Consider the following 19,521-nt stretch of genomic DNA (forward strand, 5'->3'; position numbering starts at 1 on the left):
TTTTTTCTTCTTCTTTCCATCCCTGTTCCAGTATTACCATCACTACTTCCTGCTTCCCCGTTCCATCCATCTGTTTCCGGGACCCAGTCAATGACTGGTTCGAGAGCCTGGCCCAGTGTTTACACTGGAACGTGAGGAAGAAGCAGAACTACCTCAGCTCAGAGGACGAGGAGTTCTGAAGCATCTTTTACGTCTCCTCAGAAGACTCAAGGACTCCTTCCTCTTGGTTATAGCTTGACCGTGCTCTGTGCCATTTTGTCTTTGGTGGATAAAAGACATAACAGTTTAGGTTTTGGTAAACTCCATTCAAAAACATCGGTCACATTAATGTTGCCCTTCATATGTCTTAACAATGTCCAGTAGTAATATTCCAAGTATTGGGCCAAACAGCTCTTTTGCTGCAGTTCTCCGTGTTGTATTTTGCTGGACTAAATGTGTGGAAATAAGAGGCAAACGATCAAAAACCCACATAGTGTTCAATTAAATTAAATAAGTTATTAAAATAAATAAACTAACCAGGTAATTAACATAACTATGTGAAACGGACTCTATCTATCTATTTTTTAGCCAACAGGAGATCGTTAGCTATAGAGTCTGGTGAGAGGCTGGAAGCACGTTATTGGCTGAAAGGTGACGAGGCGGAGACTGGTGACAACTCGACTTAAATAGCGACAGTTTAAAATAAATTGTCATATGTAAAACTGCTAATATGACATATCGACAGGTTTTAGACCCTAACTCATTTTAAAATAAAAATTGTAAAATGAAAAACTTACATTTTTAAAAAGAAAGTTATGAATTTACATTTCATTAAAAAAAGTTTAGTTTTAATAATTAATAAAATTGTTTTACAATTTATTGGACACTGAGTTTTCATGGAAAACAAATCTGAAAGGTGAGCTTAATCAAACTTACTAATGCTACTCAGAGAATGAGGGTTACACAAGTAACACACCTAAATTTGTGTGTCAGGGGTACGCAGTATTAATGAGTCTGTTGAACACCCAGAAGATATTATATCATGTTCTAATGTGTATGCATGTTAAAATGGTGGACTTTGAATGGAGTTTGGCCTCACTATTGTTCCAGGACTGTGTCCTTTCCTTCTGTATGCTGTGGAAACCGGCTATTTGAAGTCAAAAAGCAGTTTGTAGAGAAAGTAATCAGGAAAAGGCAAGGTTTGGGATGAACTTGGACTAAAACTCTGAAGGTTAGTTATTGCAATACTCTTTGATGGTCTGTTCGAGCACTTTCAAGTCTTTAAGACAGATGGCAGGGACACATCTACTACTTTTATAAACAGCAGAAGCTAGTTCTTTTAGTAGCGGTAAAGGGTAATTTGGTATTATCTGAACGATTTAAAAAAAATTATATATCTGTTAAGTCAAACTTTTAATTCTGTTTCTCAAATCAGGAAAAACTGATGACCGTAATTGTCATGAATGCATGACAAATGTTGTCTTACGCAATTTTTAGAGGCACCTTGGGGAAGAGCACATTTACAGTACATCTGCTTGGCAATAGGGGCCCAACTATAAAGACTGTGCCTTAAAGACTGGTATCATTAATGTATAGAATCGTAATTTTTCAAGGATTACATCATGGTGAGGATGTAATCATACACTTGCACAAATGTGTGATTTGTGCGTTTTAATTATAACCACATGTTGACTGTTGTCTTTGCTGTCTGCAGTGCATGACACTTGACTAATTGAGTTATGTAGAATGTGTCACATAGTCTCTGTCCTGCAGTCATGTAGTCGGTGCATTGGATGACATGCCGAGAATGCGAGGAAGGGACATTCAAAGAGACCACAGTTCAAATCTCTTCAGTGTCTTTTTATCGTCTTGTTTTTTTTTAAATGTCGTCTAAGCCATAGCGGAACCCTTTGTAGGTTTAACAGACCAATATCTGTGGGCTGTGGGTGACGTAATGCTCTGTGTAGGGTGAGGAATTACATTTTTTAGACTTGTCAGTTTGCCACTGCACAGTCTTGCTGAATGTGGCCTTCCTTGCATAAATGTTCAGATAATAATGTCTAGATGTTATATATACATTATGAATTGATTTAACAAACTGTGTCAGGGTGAAAACATGAATGGTGGTGTACTGAAGTGGACCAACTAAGCTCTAAAAGGCAATCATTCCTTTACTAGTATGTGTAAATATGTGATGCTTGAATAAGATGTATTTTGTAAAGTATATGTTTATTAACCAGTTTACAATGTATCATTGCTGAAAATAAATCTATTTGATACTTTTTTACATTAATACCTTCTTCAGTTAATTATTTTTGTGGATGAAAAGTGTTGTAGCAGTTCTGATTCTCTAACTCTGTGACTCAACAGCTTGTTATTGGTCAGAAGTACTTGTACATTTAAAAAGAGCCAAAGCTTATTCAAAATCAATTCCAGGACAACTCAAAGTCTAATTTTCAGATGAAGTTGTGTCAAAACAGATAAATGTACACAGATGTTGTTTGTTCCCAATGTTTGTCTGAACTGGTAAGCCCCAGTAATCAGCAGTTCTGCAAAAAGCCCAGGCTGCCACTTCTCTTTTCTGTGAAGCATTGTCAACTCTTCTTTCAAAGTGCTTTTCACTTTTGTAACTCTGACTTTTGTATTGGTAAGTTTGTTAATGTTCCTGATATGAATCTTGCGATTTCTTTTTCCATAACACTTTAATAAATCGAAAGATCATGTCACCAGGAAGTGTCAAGTCATGCAATTTGTCTGCAATATCCACTAAAAATAAAACAAATAGTTACCTGGATGTAACTCCAGTTCTGTGAGAATGTGCATAGGGAAGGGAGGATGCATCCAAAAAAATGCCTCTTCTTATTGAGCAACAATTCAAAACATCAATCTTGTTTTGATATTTTATTAACAACCTTGAATTTAAAAAAAAGACTTGAGGAAGTGCATTAAGGTGCGAAAGAGAAAGAATAAAATCAAGTTGCCCAAAGAGTTTCACGATTACAATTTCAAAAAGCAAAGTCAGTTAACATTGGATGTAATTTACAGGAAGAAAACCTTTAAGATTAAACTTCCTTTTAGGACGTTGGCCACTTAAAAAGGAAACAAATTAAAAACATTATGAATCCAATCTACAAAAGGCATTTGATGTCATTTCAGTTGTGATGCTTTACAACCTGGAAAAAGACACACTGACAAAGGAGTGTTAGTTTAAATAAAAATCCATACAGTATAAAGCACTTAAGGCAAAAATTAGGAAGTCAGCTGACTGATTGGTGGAGTTGATGTTGAATAGAAATATTAACTCCATAGTGAGCAGCAATGTTAGGCCCACAGCATGCAGCTTTGTCCTTGGTCCACGCCCACCGGATGTTTTATCACTTGCTGGGTGCGAACACTGCAAAAAAAAAAAAAAACATTTACGTGTTCTGCCGCTTTCTAGCCAACACGGTTAAGGTCGATACTGTCGGTAAAAGGTTTCTAAGATATAGGGATGTAATTAAGACAACGTAGAAAGGAAAGTGGTTTAGGATATTTAGAAAGCTGCATTAGCAAGATTAGTTAATATTCTGCCGATGTAGCATTTATTTTGCCTTCTGCTCAGAGTAATGTTTGAAGGACTAAAACCAAGAAAAGAAAAAGCAGTGACATCAGACAGTATACTCACTCCTCTCCCTCAGGCCTTGGCCGAAGCTGTGCACCAGTCTGATGAGGCCCCAGAATAAAACCACTTTAATCACCAGTGAAATCAAAGCTCCGGTGATGGCAGCGGCCTCCAGGGTGTACGTGCTGTCCTCAAACCATTTCAACACTACCTGTAATTAAAGTAAACCATTGTTTTCCAGCAGTGATGCATTTCTGAATGTACACAAATGATATACATGTAATGCCAGACTCGTATAACAGCAACAAATAATATACTTTAATGTCCCATTGGGGAAACCTCTACTACTTTGAATCAATGTAAATGTAAATGTGCTGTATTTATATAGCGCTTTTCCAGTCTTAACAACTGCTCAAAGCGCTTTTACATCTACAGGAGACATTCACCATTCACACACATTCATACACTGTGGCCGGGGCTGCCGTACAAGGTGCCACCTGCTCATCAGATAAACAATCATACACATTCACACTCCGATGCGCAGCACCGGGGGCAACTCGGGGTTCAGTGTCTTGCCCAAGGACACTTCGACAATGACTGCAGGGGCAGGGATCGAACCACCAACCTTCCAATTGGCAGGCAACCGCTCTACCACTGAGCCACAGCCGCCCCTCAATCTCATCACTATTGTGCTAAAATAGTCCCCAACATACTGTCTCTCCTGTTTGAGCAATGTTTCATTAAAACCTACAGTGCCCAGCTCTATCATGAATTTAGTGAGCCTATTTCTTTTTAGTAAAGCTATATATTTGCAAAAACATTGTGAAAACTCATTGTCAGCTCACCGTGTAAACCAGATAAACAAAGAAGGCTAGTTGAAGAAGGTTCAGCATCATGAAGACCCAAACTAAGTTCTTGGCTTCCTTTAAAACCTGAAAAACAACAAGAAGTTATGACTGCTTGGATACTGCCACGTGTGTTCTTGGTGGTTTATGGGATGCATCCTGTATGATATTTTAGTTTATGGTCCCTTTGTGTGAAGAGCTGTGTTACTAGTGAAGATGATGGATGAAGAGCACTTACTGCAACCGCCCCAATGGTGGCGGTCAGGCAGGCCCACACCACTCCGACGCCCAGGATGATGGGCGGGCTGTTGGGAGCAGACATGGCCAAGTCCGACGTTGTGATCACGATACACAGACACAACTGAAACAAACCAACAACGACAGCATGTCAGTAATAAAGAAGTAGATCATTTGAAGCGGTATTGTAGGTATTGTATTGTTGTATGGTATTGTAGGTTAAAAAGAGTCATAGTATATTGAAAAAAGTAGTATGAATTAAAAAACTAAACATAGTATAGTAGGTTGAAAAATTGCATGAAAATGTCATTGTATAATATGCTGAAAAAAGTATGGTATATCGAAAAAAAGTCATTTAAGCATAGTATGTAGTAAAAATGTCATAGTATAGCATGTCAAAAAAAAATAAAAAATGTTTTATCAAAATGTAAAAAAGTAATAGTTTAGTATGTTGAAAAGGTAGGAAAATGTCATAGTATAGTGTCCAAAAAAGTCATTAAAAGTCATAGTATAGTATGTTGTAAAATGTAATTGTAAAGATATGATGAAAAGTCATAGTATATCAAAAAAAGAAATAGTATAGTATGTTGAAAAAAGTGATAATATAGTCATATTATAGTACGTGGTGTAAAATGTTATAGTGAAGATATGATGAAAATAGTCATAGTATAGTATGTCGAAAAAATCACTAAAATGTCATGGTATAGTATGTCCAAAAAAGTCATAAAAAGTATAGTATGCTGTAAAATGTAAACATGAAAGATATGATGAAAAAAGTTATAGTATAGTATGTTGAAAAAAATCACAAAAAATCATAAAAATGTTGTAGTATAGTATGTCGAAAAAAGTCATAAAAAGTATAGCATGTTGTAAAATGTCTTAGTACAGAATGTCAAAAAAGTCATAAAAAGTATAATATGTTGTAAAATGTAAGCATAAAAGATATGAACAAAAGTCATAGTATAGTATGTCAAAAAAATCATGAAAAATCATAAAAATGTCATAGTATAGTATGTTGAAAAAGTCATAAAAAGTATAGTATGTTGTAAAATGTCATAGTAAAGATATGATGAGAATAGTCGCAGTATAGTATGTCGAAAAAATCATGAAAATGGCATAGTATAGTATGTCCATAGAAGTCATAAAAAGTATAGTAGTATGTTGTAAAATGTAAACATAAAAGATATGATGAAAAAAGTCATAGTATGTCAAAAAAATCCTGAAAAATCATAAAAATGTCATAGTATATTATGTTGAAAAAAGTCATAAAAAGTATAGTATGTTGTAAAATGTCTTAGCATAGTATGTCAAAAAAGTCATAAAAGGTATAGTAGTATGTTGTAAAATGTAAAGATAAAAGATATGATGAAAAAAGTCATAGTATAGTATGTCAAAAAAATCATGAAAAATCATAAAAATGGCATAGTATAGTATGTCGAAAAAGTCATAAAAAGTATAGTATGTTGTAAAATGTAAACATAAAAGATATGATGAAAAAAGTCATAGTATTCCAAAAAAATCATGAAAAATCATAAAAATGTCATAGTATAGTATGTCAAAAAAAGTCATAAAAAGTAGTTTGTTGTAAAATGTCATAGTAAAGATATAATGAAAATAGTCTTGGTATAGTATGTCAAAAAAATCATGAAAATGGCATAGTATAGTATGTCCAAAAAAGTCATAAAAAGTATAGTAGTATGTTGTAAAATGTAAACATAAAAGATATGATGAAAAAAGTCATTGTATAGTATGTCGAAAAAATCATGAAAAATCATAAAAATGTCACAGTATAGTATGTCGAAAAAAAGTTATAAAATGTATTGTATGTTGTAAAATGTCATAGTAAAGATATGATGAAAATAGTCGTAGTATAGTATGTTGAAAAAATCATGAAAATGGCATAGTATAGTATGTCCATAGAAGTCATAAAAAGAATAGTTGTATTTTGTAAAATGTAAACATAAAAGATATAATGAAAAAAGTCGTATAGTATGTCGAAAAAAATCATGAAAAATCATAAAAATGTCATAGTATAGTATGTCGAAAAAAGTCATAAGAAGATAGTATGTTGTAAAATGTCATAGTAAAGATATAATGAGAATGTCGTAGTATAGTTGTCGAAAATCATGAAAAATCATAAAAATGTCATAGTATAGTATGTCTAAAAAGTCATAAAAAGATATTATGTTGTAAAATGTCATAGTATAGTATGTTGAAAAAAGTCAAAAAAAGTATAGTATGTTATAAAATGTCAAGTAGGTATGTCATAAAAGTCAAAAAAGGATAGTATGTGTAAAATGAACATAAAGATATGATGAAAAAAGTCATAGTATGTCAAAAAAATATAAAAATCATTAAAATGTCATAGTAAAGTATGTTGAAAAAGTCATAAAAAGTATAGTATGTTGTAAAATGTCTTAGCATAGTATGTCAAAAAGTCATAAAAGGTTTAGTAGTATGTTGTAAAATGTAAAGATAAAGATATGATGAAAAAAGTCATAGTATAGTATGTCAAAAAAATCATGAAAATCAATAAAATGGCATAGTATAGGATGTCGAAAAAGTCATAAAAAGTATAGTATGTTGTAAAATGTAAAGATAAAAGATGATGAAAAAGTCAGTATAGTATGTCAAAAAAATCATGAAAAATCATAAAAAGTCATAGTATAGTATGTCAAAAAAAGTCATAAAAAGTAAGTTTGTTGAAAATGTCATAGTAAAGATATGATGAAATACGTGGTATAATATGTCAAAAATCATGAAATGTCATAGTATAGTAGTCCAAAAAAGTCATAAAAAGTATAGTAGTATGTTGTAAAATGTAAACATAAAAGATATGATGAAAAAAGTCATTGTAAGTATGTCGAAAAAAATATGAAAAATCATAAAAATGTCACAGTTAGTATGTCGAAAAAAAGTATAAAAATGTATTGTATGTTGTAAAAAGTCCTAGTAAAGATATGATATGAATAGTCGTAGTATAGTATGTTGAAAAAATCATGAAAATGGCATAGTAAGATGTCCATGAAGTCATAAAAGTATAGTTGTATTTTGTAAAATGAAACATAAAAGATATGAAAAAAGTCATAGTATAGTATGTCGAAAAAATCAGAAAATCATAAAAATGTCATAGTTAGTATGGTCGAAAAAAGTCATAAGAAGTATAGTATGTTGTAAAATGGCATAGTAAAGATATAATGAGAATAGTCGTAGTATAGTATGTCGAAAAAATCATGAAAAATCATAAAAATGTCATAGTATAGTATGTCTAAAAAGTCCTAAAAAGTATATTATGTGTAAAATGTCATAGTATAGTATGTTGAAAAAAGTCAAAAAAGTATAGTAGTTATAAAATGTCATAGTATGGTATGTCATAAAAAGTCATAAAAAGTATAGTTTGTTGTAAAATGTAAACATAAAAGATATGATGAAAAAAGTCATAGTATAGTATGTCGAAAAAATCATGAAAAATCATAAAAATAAGTTTGTAAAATGTCATGGTATAGTATGTTAAAAAAGTCATAAAAAGTATGGTATGTTGTAAAATGTCTAGTATAGTATGTCAAAAAAAGTCATAAAAAGTATAATATGTTGTAAAATGTCATAATAAAGATATGATGAAAAAGTCTTGGTATAGTATGTCAAAAAAGTCATAAAAAGTATAATATGTTGTAAAATGTCAATAAAGATTGATGAAAATAGTCTTAGTATAGAGTGTCAAAAAAGTCATAAAAAGTAATAATATGTGTAAAATGTCATAATAAAGATATGATGAAAATAGTCTTGGTATAGTATGTCAAAGAAATCATGAAAATGTCATAGGATAGTATGTCCAAAAAAATCATAAAAAGTATAGTAGTATGCTGTAAAATGTAAACATAAAAGATATGATGAAAAAAGCCATAGAATAGTATTTCAAGAAAATCATGAAAAATCAAAAAAATGTCATAGTATATTATGTGAAAAGTAGGCATAGTAAAGTATGTTGAAAACACGTCATAGAATAAATAATATGTTGTGAAAAATGTTGAAAGAAGTCATAGTATAGTATGTCGAAAAAAGTATCAAAAATTAATATTATAGTTTGTTACAAAAAGTCATATTATAGTATGTTGCAAAAAGTCATAGTATAGTATGTTGAGAAAAGTAATAAAAAGTCATAGTATAGTCATATGTCATGATGAAAAAAGTCATAGTATAGTATGTCGAAAAAAATCATGATAAATTGTAAAAAAGTCATAGTATAGTATTTGGAAAAAAAGTTGTAGTATAGTAAGTCGAAAAAAGTTTTAAAATGGTCAAATTATAATATCTTGAAAAAAAGCTTAAAAATGTCATAGTAAAATACGTTGCAAAAAGTAAAAATAGGCATAGCGGAAAATGTTGACATACATGCATACATAATATACACACTAGGCATGGCGGAAAATGTCATAAAAATGTCATAGTATAGTATGTCTAAAAAAATCATATAATAGTATGTCGAACAAAGGCATTGTATGTTGCAAAAATTCATAAAATGTCAAAAAAAACATAAACAGTCATAGTATAGTATGTAGAAAAAAGTCATAGTACAGTATCTGAAAAACTTCATAGAATAGTATGTCGAAAAAAAGTGATAATATAGTCATAGTATAGCATGACAAAAAAAGTCATAAAATGTCATTGTATAGTATGTCGCAAAAAAGTCATATAAAAGTATGTTCGAACAAAGGCATTGTATGTCAAAATAAAGTCATAAAAATGTAATAGTGTACTATGTCAAAAGTCAAAATGTCAATAAAAGTCATAAAAACGTCATAGTATAGTATGTCAAAAAAAGTCATAAAAACTCATAGTAGAGTATCTAAAAAAGTCATAGTATAGTATGTCTAAAAAAGTTATAAAATCTCATAGTATAGTATCTAAAAAAAAGTCATAGTATGTCAAAAGATTTCATCAAAATGTCATAGTATATCATGTTGACAAAAAGATAAAAATATCATAGTATAGTACGTCAAAAAAAGTCATAAAAATGTCATAGTATAGTTAGTATGTTGAAAAAAAGTAATGTAATAGTATGTCGAACAAAGGCATTGTATGTTGAAATAAAGTCATAAAAATGTCATAATGTAGTATTTCTAAAAAAGTCACAGTATAGTATGAATCATGAAAAATCATAGAAAAGACATAGCATGTCAAAATATTTCGTCAAAATGTCATGGTATTGTTGACAAAAAGACATAGAATAGTATGTTGACAAAAAAAGAATGGTATGTTGAAAAAAAGTCATAGTATGTTAAAAAAGGTCAGAAAGTAGTCCTAGTATAGTATGTTGAAACATGTCATGAAAATGTCATAGTAAAGATATGATGAAAAAGTCATAAAGACATAAAGAAAGAAAAAAGACATAATATAGTATGTCGAAAAAAGTAATAAAATAGTCATGTTATAGCATGTTGAAAAAAGTCATGAAAAATTCATAGTGTAGTATGTTGTATGTTGTAAAAATGTTTTAAAAAAATCATAGTATAGTATGTAGAACAAAGTCCTAAAAAGTCATAGTACAGTATCTGAAAAACGTCATAGAATAGTATGTTGAAAAAAGACACAGTATAGTATGTCAAAAAATGTCATAAAAATGTCATAGTGTAGTATGTCGACAAAAAGACATAAAATAGTATGTTAAAAAATCATGAAAATCATAAAAAAGTCGCAGTATAGTACATCAAAAAAAGACATAGTATAGTATGTCGAAAAAAGTGATAAAATAGTCATGTTATAGCATGTTGAAAAACGTCATGAAATATTCATAGTGTAGTATGTCGTTAAAAAAATTCTTCAAAAAATCATAATATAGTATGTAGAAAAAAGTCATAAAATGTCATAGTACAGTATCTAAAAAACGTCATAGAATAGTATGTTGAAAAAAGACACAGTATAGTATGTCAAAAAAATGTCATCAAAATGTCATAGTGTAGTATGTCAAAAAAAAGACAGAATAGTATGTCAAAAACGGTCATAAAGTAGTCATTGTATAGTCAAAAAAGACTATAAAAGACTACAAAAATTGTCATCAAAATGTCATAGTGTAGTATGTCGACAAAAAGACAGAATAGTAAGGTAAAAAATCATGAAAATCGTAAAAAAGTCACAGTATAGTATGTCGAAAAAAGACGTAGTATAGTATGTCCAAAAAAGTGATAAAATAATCATGTTATAGCATGTTAAAAAACGTCATGAAAAATTTACTGTGTAGTATGTCGTATGTTGTAAAAATGTTTCAATATAAGTCATAATATAGCATGTTGTGAAAATGTTTGTTTTTTAAAAGTCATAATATAGTATGTCAAAATCATAGTATGTTGTAAAAATTGAACAATTGAAAAGTTGTATTATAGTGTGTCACAAGAAATGAAGTCTGCAGTGTGGAGGTTGTCTTTGACACATTTGGGATGAAGAAATGCACATGAACCTGAGCCTGAAGATCAAAGGTCACCATGGAGAAACACAGGTTGAGCAGAAAGTATTGCTCCTGGAGGCTCTCCAAGGCCCCGCCCACACGGAATGCCATCATGTTGGGCCTCTGGATGAGCAGCGTGGTGCAGAAGACGTGGATCACGCCCAGACACATGATGCACACAAAGCGAACCTGCAACGCAAAAAGATCACAACCAGATAATACATTTTAATTGATGTTAGATTCTACATAAACAACATCCTTCATACAATCCTGATGAGTGATGTAAGTGTTGCCAAAATGATGACACTAAATACTAAAACTAATGTAGTTTTTTAGGTATTTTTTTCATAAATCCAAGTGTTGGATAAATTGGATAATTGAAATTGGATGGATTGGATAAAGTGCTGCCACAGGAAACGTCAGAGGCTCACCGCTATTAATCTCATCATTCCGTGGAAATCCATCTAATTAAGCTCAGCATAAGGTCCTTCAGGAAGACTTCTATGCTTTCATTCTCCTCTCTCTTTCCCAATCTGATCAGGTGGCTCTGGACTTTTTCAGTTAAATGATTTCCATGAACCAATCACATCATTGCATCCCTGCTATAGATCTGTTTCTCCGCCGCTGTCAGTTGTCCTTTCAGGCAAATCAAGCAACCCTCATCTACCCAATTTACATCATCAAATCATCATTTCCCAGCACCAAGGGATCCTGTGATGAATAAACTTCTTTTCACCTTTCAATGAAGTCTCTCCTGATTGAAATAGTTGTTGAGCCATTTCAGTCCAAGTAGTGGACTGACTGACTGACTGACTGAACCACCGACTGCCATCCATAGTAACATAGCATTTACATGTTTCCTGCAGGGTGGTAAAGGGCAGGGGTCAGTACCCACAGTATATGTCATGCAGAGTTCAGGTCCCTGATCAGCAAACCTTTTACTGAACAGGAGAAACTAGCCAGTGGTACAGCAGCTAGCTGTGGATTTAAACATGATAAACAACTTTTAAACAAGTAAGTAATGACTAAAAGGTGATTAAAATGTAACAACCTTTCATTGACTAAAACGATGAAGAGTAGCTGTTGGTATTAGTAGTAGAAGAGGTATTCATAACATTTCTTCTTAAGTAAAACTATTAACTATTAATAGTAAAATTAACTGCACAGTACAAGTCCCGCATCAAATTTTCCTTCAAGGTGAAGAGTGCATTATATCAGCACAATGTACTTAAATTGACGTAATGTAGTAAAATGATAGTTTAATGAACAACAAGGCATCATAATTTAATTTGGATACTTTGTGAGTTAAATCTGAATCTGCAACAAACCCAGCAGCATTTCTCTGCCTATGACTTTTTTTGACTTACTATACTAAGACATTTTACAAAATACTATACTTTCTATAACTTTTTTTCGACATACTATACTATGACATTTTTATGATTTTTCATGATTTTTTTGACATACTATACTATGACTTTTTCATCATATCTTTTATGTTTACATTTTACAAAATACAACTAGACTTTTTATGACTTTTGTGGACATACTATACTATGACATTTTTCATTATATCTTTACTATGACATTTTACAACATACTATACCTTTTTATGACTTCTCACGGATTTCGCCTATCACGGGTTCTTCTTGGAACGTAACCCCCGTGATAAACGAGGGTTCACTGTATGTATATATATATATATATATATATATATATAGGCTTTCCAATTTATTAGTTAGATGATCATTCATTATAAAACTGTCTTGGTGCAGTGTGTTTTCTCAGAGAAGCCAGTAGAGGGCGACCTACCAGCAGCTCCTGCTTGCTCTTTGACCCCAGCACGGAGAAGTTGACCACAGATCGAATCATCACCCCCAACACGCTGAGCACAAACACCACCAGCTCCTGTCTGTTCTCCTGCATCACACCCCGACTGATGTAGTAGATGCAGAACACTGCGGGGGACAGACCATACAATGCTCACATACAACACTAGTCACTTCATTACTATAATGTATTCTTTGAATAGATACACTTTCATATTTGCTCTTTTCCATGTACTTTTTTATTTTATTAATGCTCACACACTCAGTCATCTCTGACTATAAAGCCCTTATGATGCACTGTCAATTGAGATTTTATACTTTTATACTGAAAAAACATATTTTATAATTATTAGGGATGCACCATTCCGATACTGATATTGCATATCAGACTCAAATAGCTGGATTGTGTATTGGTGACAATGGGGCCGATTTCATCCAATTCTGTATTATTTAAATAATAAACAACAATTCAGAACATTTATATCTGCAGGGTAGCATGGCTCAGTCAGGAGGTATGCATGTCTAGTAATCGGTGTATGAATGTGTGTATGAATGTGTGTGTGAATGTGTGTGTGTGAATGTTGTCATGTGTTGTAAAGCACTTTGAGTGGTCAGTAGACTATAAGAGCTATATAAATGCAGTCCATTTACCAAATATATTTATTTGTTACATTTTGTTTTACAAACTTAGAAAAGCATTTATTTTTTTAAAAGCAGGTCTGATGAAGGAATGATCCCTGTCACTTCCACACAGGGAGGCATACAGCTTATTAATTAAACACTAGTATTGGATCAGTACTTTGTATTGGACAATACTCAAATCCCAGGTATTGTATCGAAACTGAATAAATTGGATGGGTACTTACCGACTTATTATGGTCCTGGTACTGATCTTTTTACCTTTTTAGTGTATACAATGTCATTAACAATAACCAGAGGTAATTAGAAGTACAAGTACTTTGTTACATTACTTAAGTAGAAATTATGGGTATCTAGACTTTAATGGATTATTTATTTTACGGCAGACTTTTTACTTCTACTCCTTACGTTTTCAAGCAATTATCTGCAATTTCTACTCCTTACATTTAAAAAAAAAGCCTTGTTACTCTTATTTCCGTTTGGTTTGTTTTCATTCCGGCTTGTGATCATTAAAAAAAAAAAAAACCCAAAAAAAACTAAAACCTACCTGGATAAATCACGCCATCCGGATAGAGTGAATTTCATCCAATTCTGTATTATTTAAATAATAAACAGCAATTCAGAACATTTTTATCTGCAGGGTAGCATGGCTCAGTCAGGAGGTGCGCATGTCTAGTAATCGGTGTATGAATGTGTGCATGAATGTGTGCATGAATGTGTGTGTGAATGTGTTTGGATGATAAGTATAAACATATACCATTCCAACACCCTATTGGTTTGTACCGTCTAATTTGAAAAGCATATTGATATTATTTTTTTCCCCCCCTTATACTACTTTCACTTTTATACTTTAAGTAATTTTGAAACCAGTACTTTTACACTTTTACTTGAGTAAAAAGCTTGAGTTGATACTTGAGTTGATAGTTTTATTTGAAGGTTTCTTAACTTAGTCTGATAATCCACAACAAACAATTAATCTAAAAAGATAATTGACAGATTGTACAATAACGAAAATAATTGTTAGTTGTAAACCTAATGTAATGACAGTTGTGGCTATTCTATAGGTTTAACTGTAGAATGATGGAAGTGATTCAGCAGCAAAACCATTATAAAGAAAAGTAAAACACTGCAAAAAAAAAAATCAATACAGACACGTTGGTAAAAGATAAAGCTTAGGCAGATGGCTTTTTTCTGTCTGTAGGAGATAAGGGCAGTAAAACTATCTGGGGGAAATGCAAGGTTAAAGCCATTGCATTCATCTCTTCCACTGTTTCATCACATGATTACAACAGAAAAACTTCTTCTTTTTGCCAACAGTGCGACTGGCTGATAATCGGATGTGGTATTAGATGGACTTGCAAAGACACTGGCACTACATGGCTGTCTGCTTTTTAGTGGAGGGATTTTACTCACAGATTCCAACCAACTGGATGAGAGACACAGTGAAGTTGTCCACATCGTATATGTCTGTGTCCATGTGCTGCTCGTAGAGGCTGAACACGGTGAGGCCGAGCAGCGCCAGCAGAGACGCTATGGTGAAGCAGAAGTAGAGCTTGAGCAGACATGACAGCTCCGACCAGGGCTTTATCTGCAGGAGGGTGGAGATGGACAGGACAAAGAATGTGAAACAACGTGTGATAAAGACAACACTTAGATTGGAAGTGTCTGCAAGTCCAATATGACATTATAAACATAGTAGGGCTAAAGCTGGACGATATGGGAAAAAAATCTAATATAATTTATATATATGATTATTGGTGCTTTCATAAAATATTAACACAATGAGATTTGGGATAAATAATCACCAATAATGCAGATACAATGACTAAGTGGATAAAGGCAAATAATAAAACAGCAAGCAAGTCTGGTAAGTTCAGAAAATGACATCCCTTTATATGCAACCAGTATAAGACAACACTCGTGTCATATCACGATATTGCAATATCCAAAATTTAAGAAAATATCTAGCCTCACATATCGGTCTAGATAATATTGATATATTGTCCATATATTGGCTGAAAGATTTCTGGGACATTGTTATTCAATAGTTTGAAATTAATTTAATGATTATTTAGATGACATCTGAGCCCTTTATCACACCCACAGAACTGAAAACTGAACTAACTTCTACTTTCAAGACTCATGTTTTAGTTAAATTTTTTAAAAAGATTGATTTTTGGGCCTTTATTTGACAGGACAGCTAAAGAGATAAAAAGGGAGAATGACATGCAGCAAAGGGCCACAGGTCAGAGTCAAACACAAGCCCACCGCGTTGAAGAGTAAACCTTTACATTTGAGTGGCTGCTCTACCAACTGAGCTATCCAGACGCTGTAAGCTTCATTTCTGCTGCAGCAGCTCACCGGTCCACATGGTGTCGGGATCAGTTCCTGGTGTCTCGGCCTCAGGTTTGGCGACAGAAGGTCTGGGTCCTCATGTGGTTGCCCAGAAATCTGGTTGCCCAACAAAGGACTGCAGTGTAAAAAAAAAAAAAGTAAACACAGGTTCAGTTTTAACTTTAATGCATCAGAACTAAATGATCTTGTGTAGCACCATACAGATGAGGACAGACTATTGGAAGTATAATAGAGAATATGTGTGATGTAAAGTTATATTGCGTGTCAGCAAACATAAATACCTTGTGTAGTTACTTTTAATTTAGTCTTTTAAAACATTTTTGTGTCAAGGACTATGGCCATTGATTAACAGACAAACTGTAAATAGAGATAAATACAAATCTTTAATAAATAACGAAGCAAAGCAACAAACTGCAAGCACAGGATAGTGCACAAGCAAAGGGAAAAGAAAAATAAATATGCCAGTATGTAGTATAGAAATAGTCCATAATGAGCAAACCGGGAAGAGATGTTAAGGCTCATTTACAGCAGACAGTTTGAGTTATAGTAGGAAAAGTACAGAGTGTTAAAATTAACGAAGGCTTTGTTCTAATGAAATGTCCAAATAAGCGATTTGAGCAGTTGACAGTGATCATTAAATTAATCATTTACACCTGTGTGCTTTCTACTGTAACATGTCTTCTGAAAAAAGGGCTATGAAAAAGCAATCAAAAAATGAAATAAGAAATTATTATGTACTTTTAAAAGAGCGTGTTTAGTGATCACAGGTCACCTTAAAACAGAATAAAATGGACCTTGTTAAAAGTAAGTAAACAAATAAGTTCAAAGTGTTTCACGAGTCGATAAAACATGAGACAACCAACACAGGTTATGTGATATATCTCTTATATAGAGATTGGAACCATTCACAGCTGAGGATGAGGTACAAGGTGCCACCTGCTCACCAGATAATCACTCACACACCAATGTAGCAACAACTCAGGGTTCAGTGTCTTGTCTTAGGACATTTCAACATGGAACTAAGAGGCCAGGGATCAAACCCCCAACCTTTCAATTGGCAGGCGACCGCTATACTACTGAGCCACAGCCACCCCGTGTGTCTACACAAAGATAATTTTTAGGCACTATTTAAGCTCACACCATTGACTGACCAAGTGTCTATAGAAGGGGCCTCAACAAAGTCAAAAGATAAAAAAATCATTGTGTAGGTTGAGACCCGCTCTACTCATTTACCATTAATCTTGAAGGGAGGAACTGTTCTTTTTTTTCTACTAAGATCTATGATAATCTCTTTGGTTTGTTGTACGTTATAATTGAAGGCTGGTCAGGAGAACCCTGAAACATATATCCTGCTGTGAACAGCGGGAATGTGGATCTACATAAGAGTCAATTTCCCCATCAATGATTAGTAAGGGTAGTGATGGTGCAGTGGTCATGACACACACCTTTGGTGAGGGGAGACTTTGGCTCAATTCCCACTGCAAAACATCAACCAACCAATGTGTTCCTGAGTAAAACATTTAACCCCTAGCTGCTCCATACATATGTAGCAATTATAAATTGCTTTGGATAAAAGTGACATGTAGTAGAACCTGTTTAGGTATGTGAATAGTAAGTGATGACTGTAGAAAATGTGTTGATTAAAAGACTTTAGATCTTTGAAAGTTTTGAAATTAATTTCAATTATTTACTTGAATTAGGTAAATTATATAATTGCTTTCTGTTTCAGCACTTTTGTGATCAACTTTGTGGATTTAAACACATTAATGTTTTTTTTGTGTAAAACCAATTTGAAAATATATATGAAATGGTCAAACACAAGTAAATTCCTTTTAAAAGTTGAAAAGTACCATACGCAACGTTACAACGCATTAAATACACGCAACCAGACATCAACAGATCCTAAATAGCCATCAGAATATGTGTGGTGCTTTATTTTTCTCTTTAGTATAGCTATATGTAGCTAAGCTAACATCATTTCATCTTTGACATTCTGATGTTTTTTTTCACTCTTTTTGTGTATTAAAAACTCACTTGTAGATGTGTCGCAGCATATTTGTCTATTTTCTGTTTTACAGCAGTAATGTGGCATTTTTATAGAATAATAGACAGTCAAAAGTGAGATGAGGTATTCACTTCAAATAACCTGTTGTATCATAAAACGTTGATAACGGGTTTCACGAGTTGTGGGTGCTGTAACCTAGGCTGTAACCAGGGCAGCATCTAGCGTTAACAACGTTACGAGATCTGAACAGAGTCTGTCATTACGCAAACGACCGAATAGCACAATAGCACAACTGTAAAGGTGAAGTATACAAACTTCTCTAGTGACCTTATCTCTTCCATTTCCTTGTGCAGCAGCCTGTTGGGCCCTGGGCTTACATTCCTGCAACCTTTTGCTTTCTCCACCTCCAGTTGACAGAACTTTAGTTTCACATTTGGCGATGTAAACAGGATCAGGAAGCACAAGCTTGTTGTGGGCGAGATGCTAGACCGGATCCGCTAGACGTCAAAGGACGTGCCTCGTGGCCCGTCTTATTCTGCCTCTGTTTGGTTTACCCTGTATTCTTACCCTAACCCTAACCAATCCCCACTCCTCATGCCCAACATTAACCGTATATTCTCTATACTTTCTTGACCGTCTCCGTCGACCAGTCTAGCAGATCCGATTTAGGACTGTTCTTCTTCTTCTTCTGCTGCTCTAACATACATTTCTTCTTCGTCTTTCCTGTATGGCTGCTGCCCCCTGGAAGACAACAGAGAGGCATGTCTTACAACTTAACTTATTATACTAACGGAGTTATGCTGTAATGTGTCTGCACTTACTAGAATATAAACTTGAACTTATTGTTGAATGTGCGTTTGAATAATTATCTAGTAAAATGATTGTCAACATAGCCTAATCATTTGTCTAATTTGTCATTTTTCTAATCAAACCAGTCAAACCATCTTCTGAATGAATCGTTTGCAAGTAGCTGTTGGTTTCTACAATTACAAGTCAACCATCACTGTAGTTAAATAACCAAAAGATATGATGATGATATCTTTGTCATCTATTCACCCTGTGTAAAAAGCTATAAATCTTTTGTGGCTCTCTGTGGTGGAGGAGCTTTGTCATGTAGGCAAGGAGAAAATACCTCTGATGAAGTCATCATTGGAGATGCCAAGTTATTAATGAACAACCTGCATTTTAAAACAGGGGCATTGAGTTTGAGATTGCGTTATGGGGACGGATGTTAATTTGGAGCAGGACCCACAACAGTCAAGATATGTTCTGCTGGTGTTCGGTGCCCTGCAGTGGTCACAGTGGGAAACCACAACTGCTCAACAGTATACAGTGGCCCTATTAATATTGGTAAAACTAGCCTACATATAATAAAAGCATTGAAATAGTATTAAAACATCGTTAAATTAAATATCAGCAGTACAGATTGTAGCAATACAATTTTACTTAATTAAAAATAAAAACAGCAACACCAGTATGCCTATTTAACAAGTTTAACGACAGTTCAGGTTTATAGGAGCCGATCTGTTCTAACTGGGTAAATGATCAGCGATAAAATAAATTATTAGTTTAGGTTAATTAACCCACAC

At 33.3% G+C, this 19,521-nt stretch overlaps 2 protein-coding genes across 3 annotated transcripts in view; one reads left to right on the forward strand and one right to left on the reverse strand.

Moving 5' to 3' along the window:
• The window catches only part of nadka (NAD kinase a), a 26,726-nt gene extending 24,454 nt beyond the window's left edge, over window positions 1-2,272 (forward strand). Inside the window, 1 exon segment of the mRNA XM_032522104.1 lies at window positions 32-2,272. Within this exon segment, the coding sequence (XP_032377995.1) occupies window positions 32-179 (148 nt within the window). The 3' untranslated portion in view covers window positions 180-2,272.
• Window positions 2,273-2,865: 593 nt separating this feature from the next.
• On the reverse strand, window positions 2,866-18,524 carry LOC116693253 (uncharacterized). Of its 2 annotated transcripts, none has more exons than XM_032522110.1 (9): window positions 18,260-18,524; window positions 15,934-16,042; window positions 14,986-15,160; window positions 12,917-13,062; window positions 11,117-11,293; window positions 4,664-4,786; window positions 4,426-4,512; window positions 3,644-3,791; window positions 2,866-3,373 (listed from the first exon to the last, which is right to left on the reverse strand). In XM_032522110.1, the coding sequence occupies exons 1-9, from the start codon at window positions 18,271-18,273 to the stop codon at window positions 3,354-3,356; spliced, it is 999 nt and encodes a 332-aa protein (XP_032378001.1). In that variant the 5' UTR covers window positions 18,274-18,524; the 3' UTR covers window positions 2,866-3,353. The 2 variants fall into 2 exon arrangements, with proteins under 2 accessions (XP_032378001.1, XP_032378000.1); XM_032522109.1 differs by having other exon boundaries at window positions 18,248-18,492.
• Window positions 18,525-19,521: the final 997 nt, after the last annotated feature.

The sequence above is a fragment of the Etheostoma spectabile genome, chromosome 7, assembly GCF_008692095.1.
Source record: "Etheostoma spectabile isolate EspeVRDwgs_2016 chromosome 7, UIUC_Espe_1.0, whole genome shotgun sequence".
Classification (NCBI taxonomy): domain Eukaryota; kingdom Metazoa; phylum Chordata; class Actinopteri; order Perciformes; family Percidae; genus Etheostoma; species Etheostoma spectabile.

Coding starts and splice junctions, on each gene's coding strand:
- LOC116693253 (XM_032522109.1), bottom strand. CDS start 18,273: ATGGAAGAGATAAGGTCACTAGAGAA. Junction 16,043..18,247: donor GAGATAAGGTCACTAGAGAA/GTTTGTATACTT, acceptor TTTACACTGCAG/TCCTTTGTTGGGCAACCAGA. Junction 3,374..3,643: donor CCAAGGCCTGAGGGAGAGGA/GTGAGTATACTG, acceptor TTTTTTTTGCAG/TGTTCGCACCCAGCAAGTGA.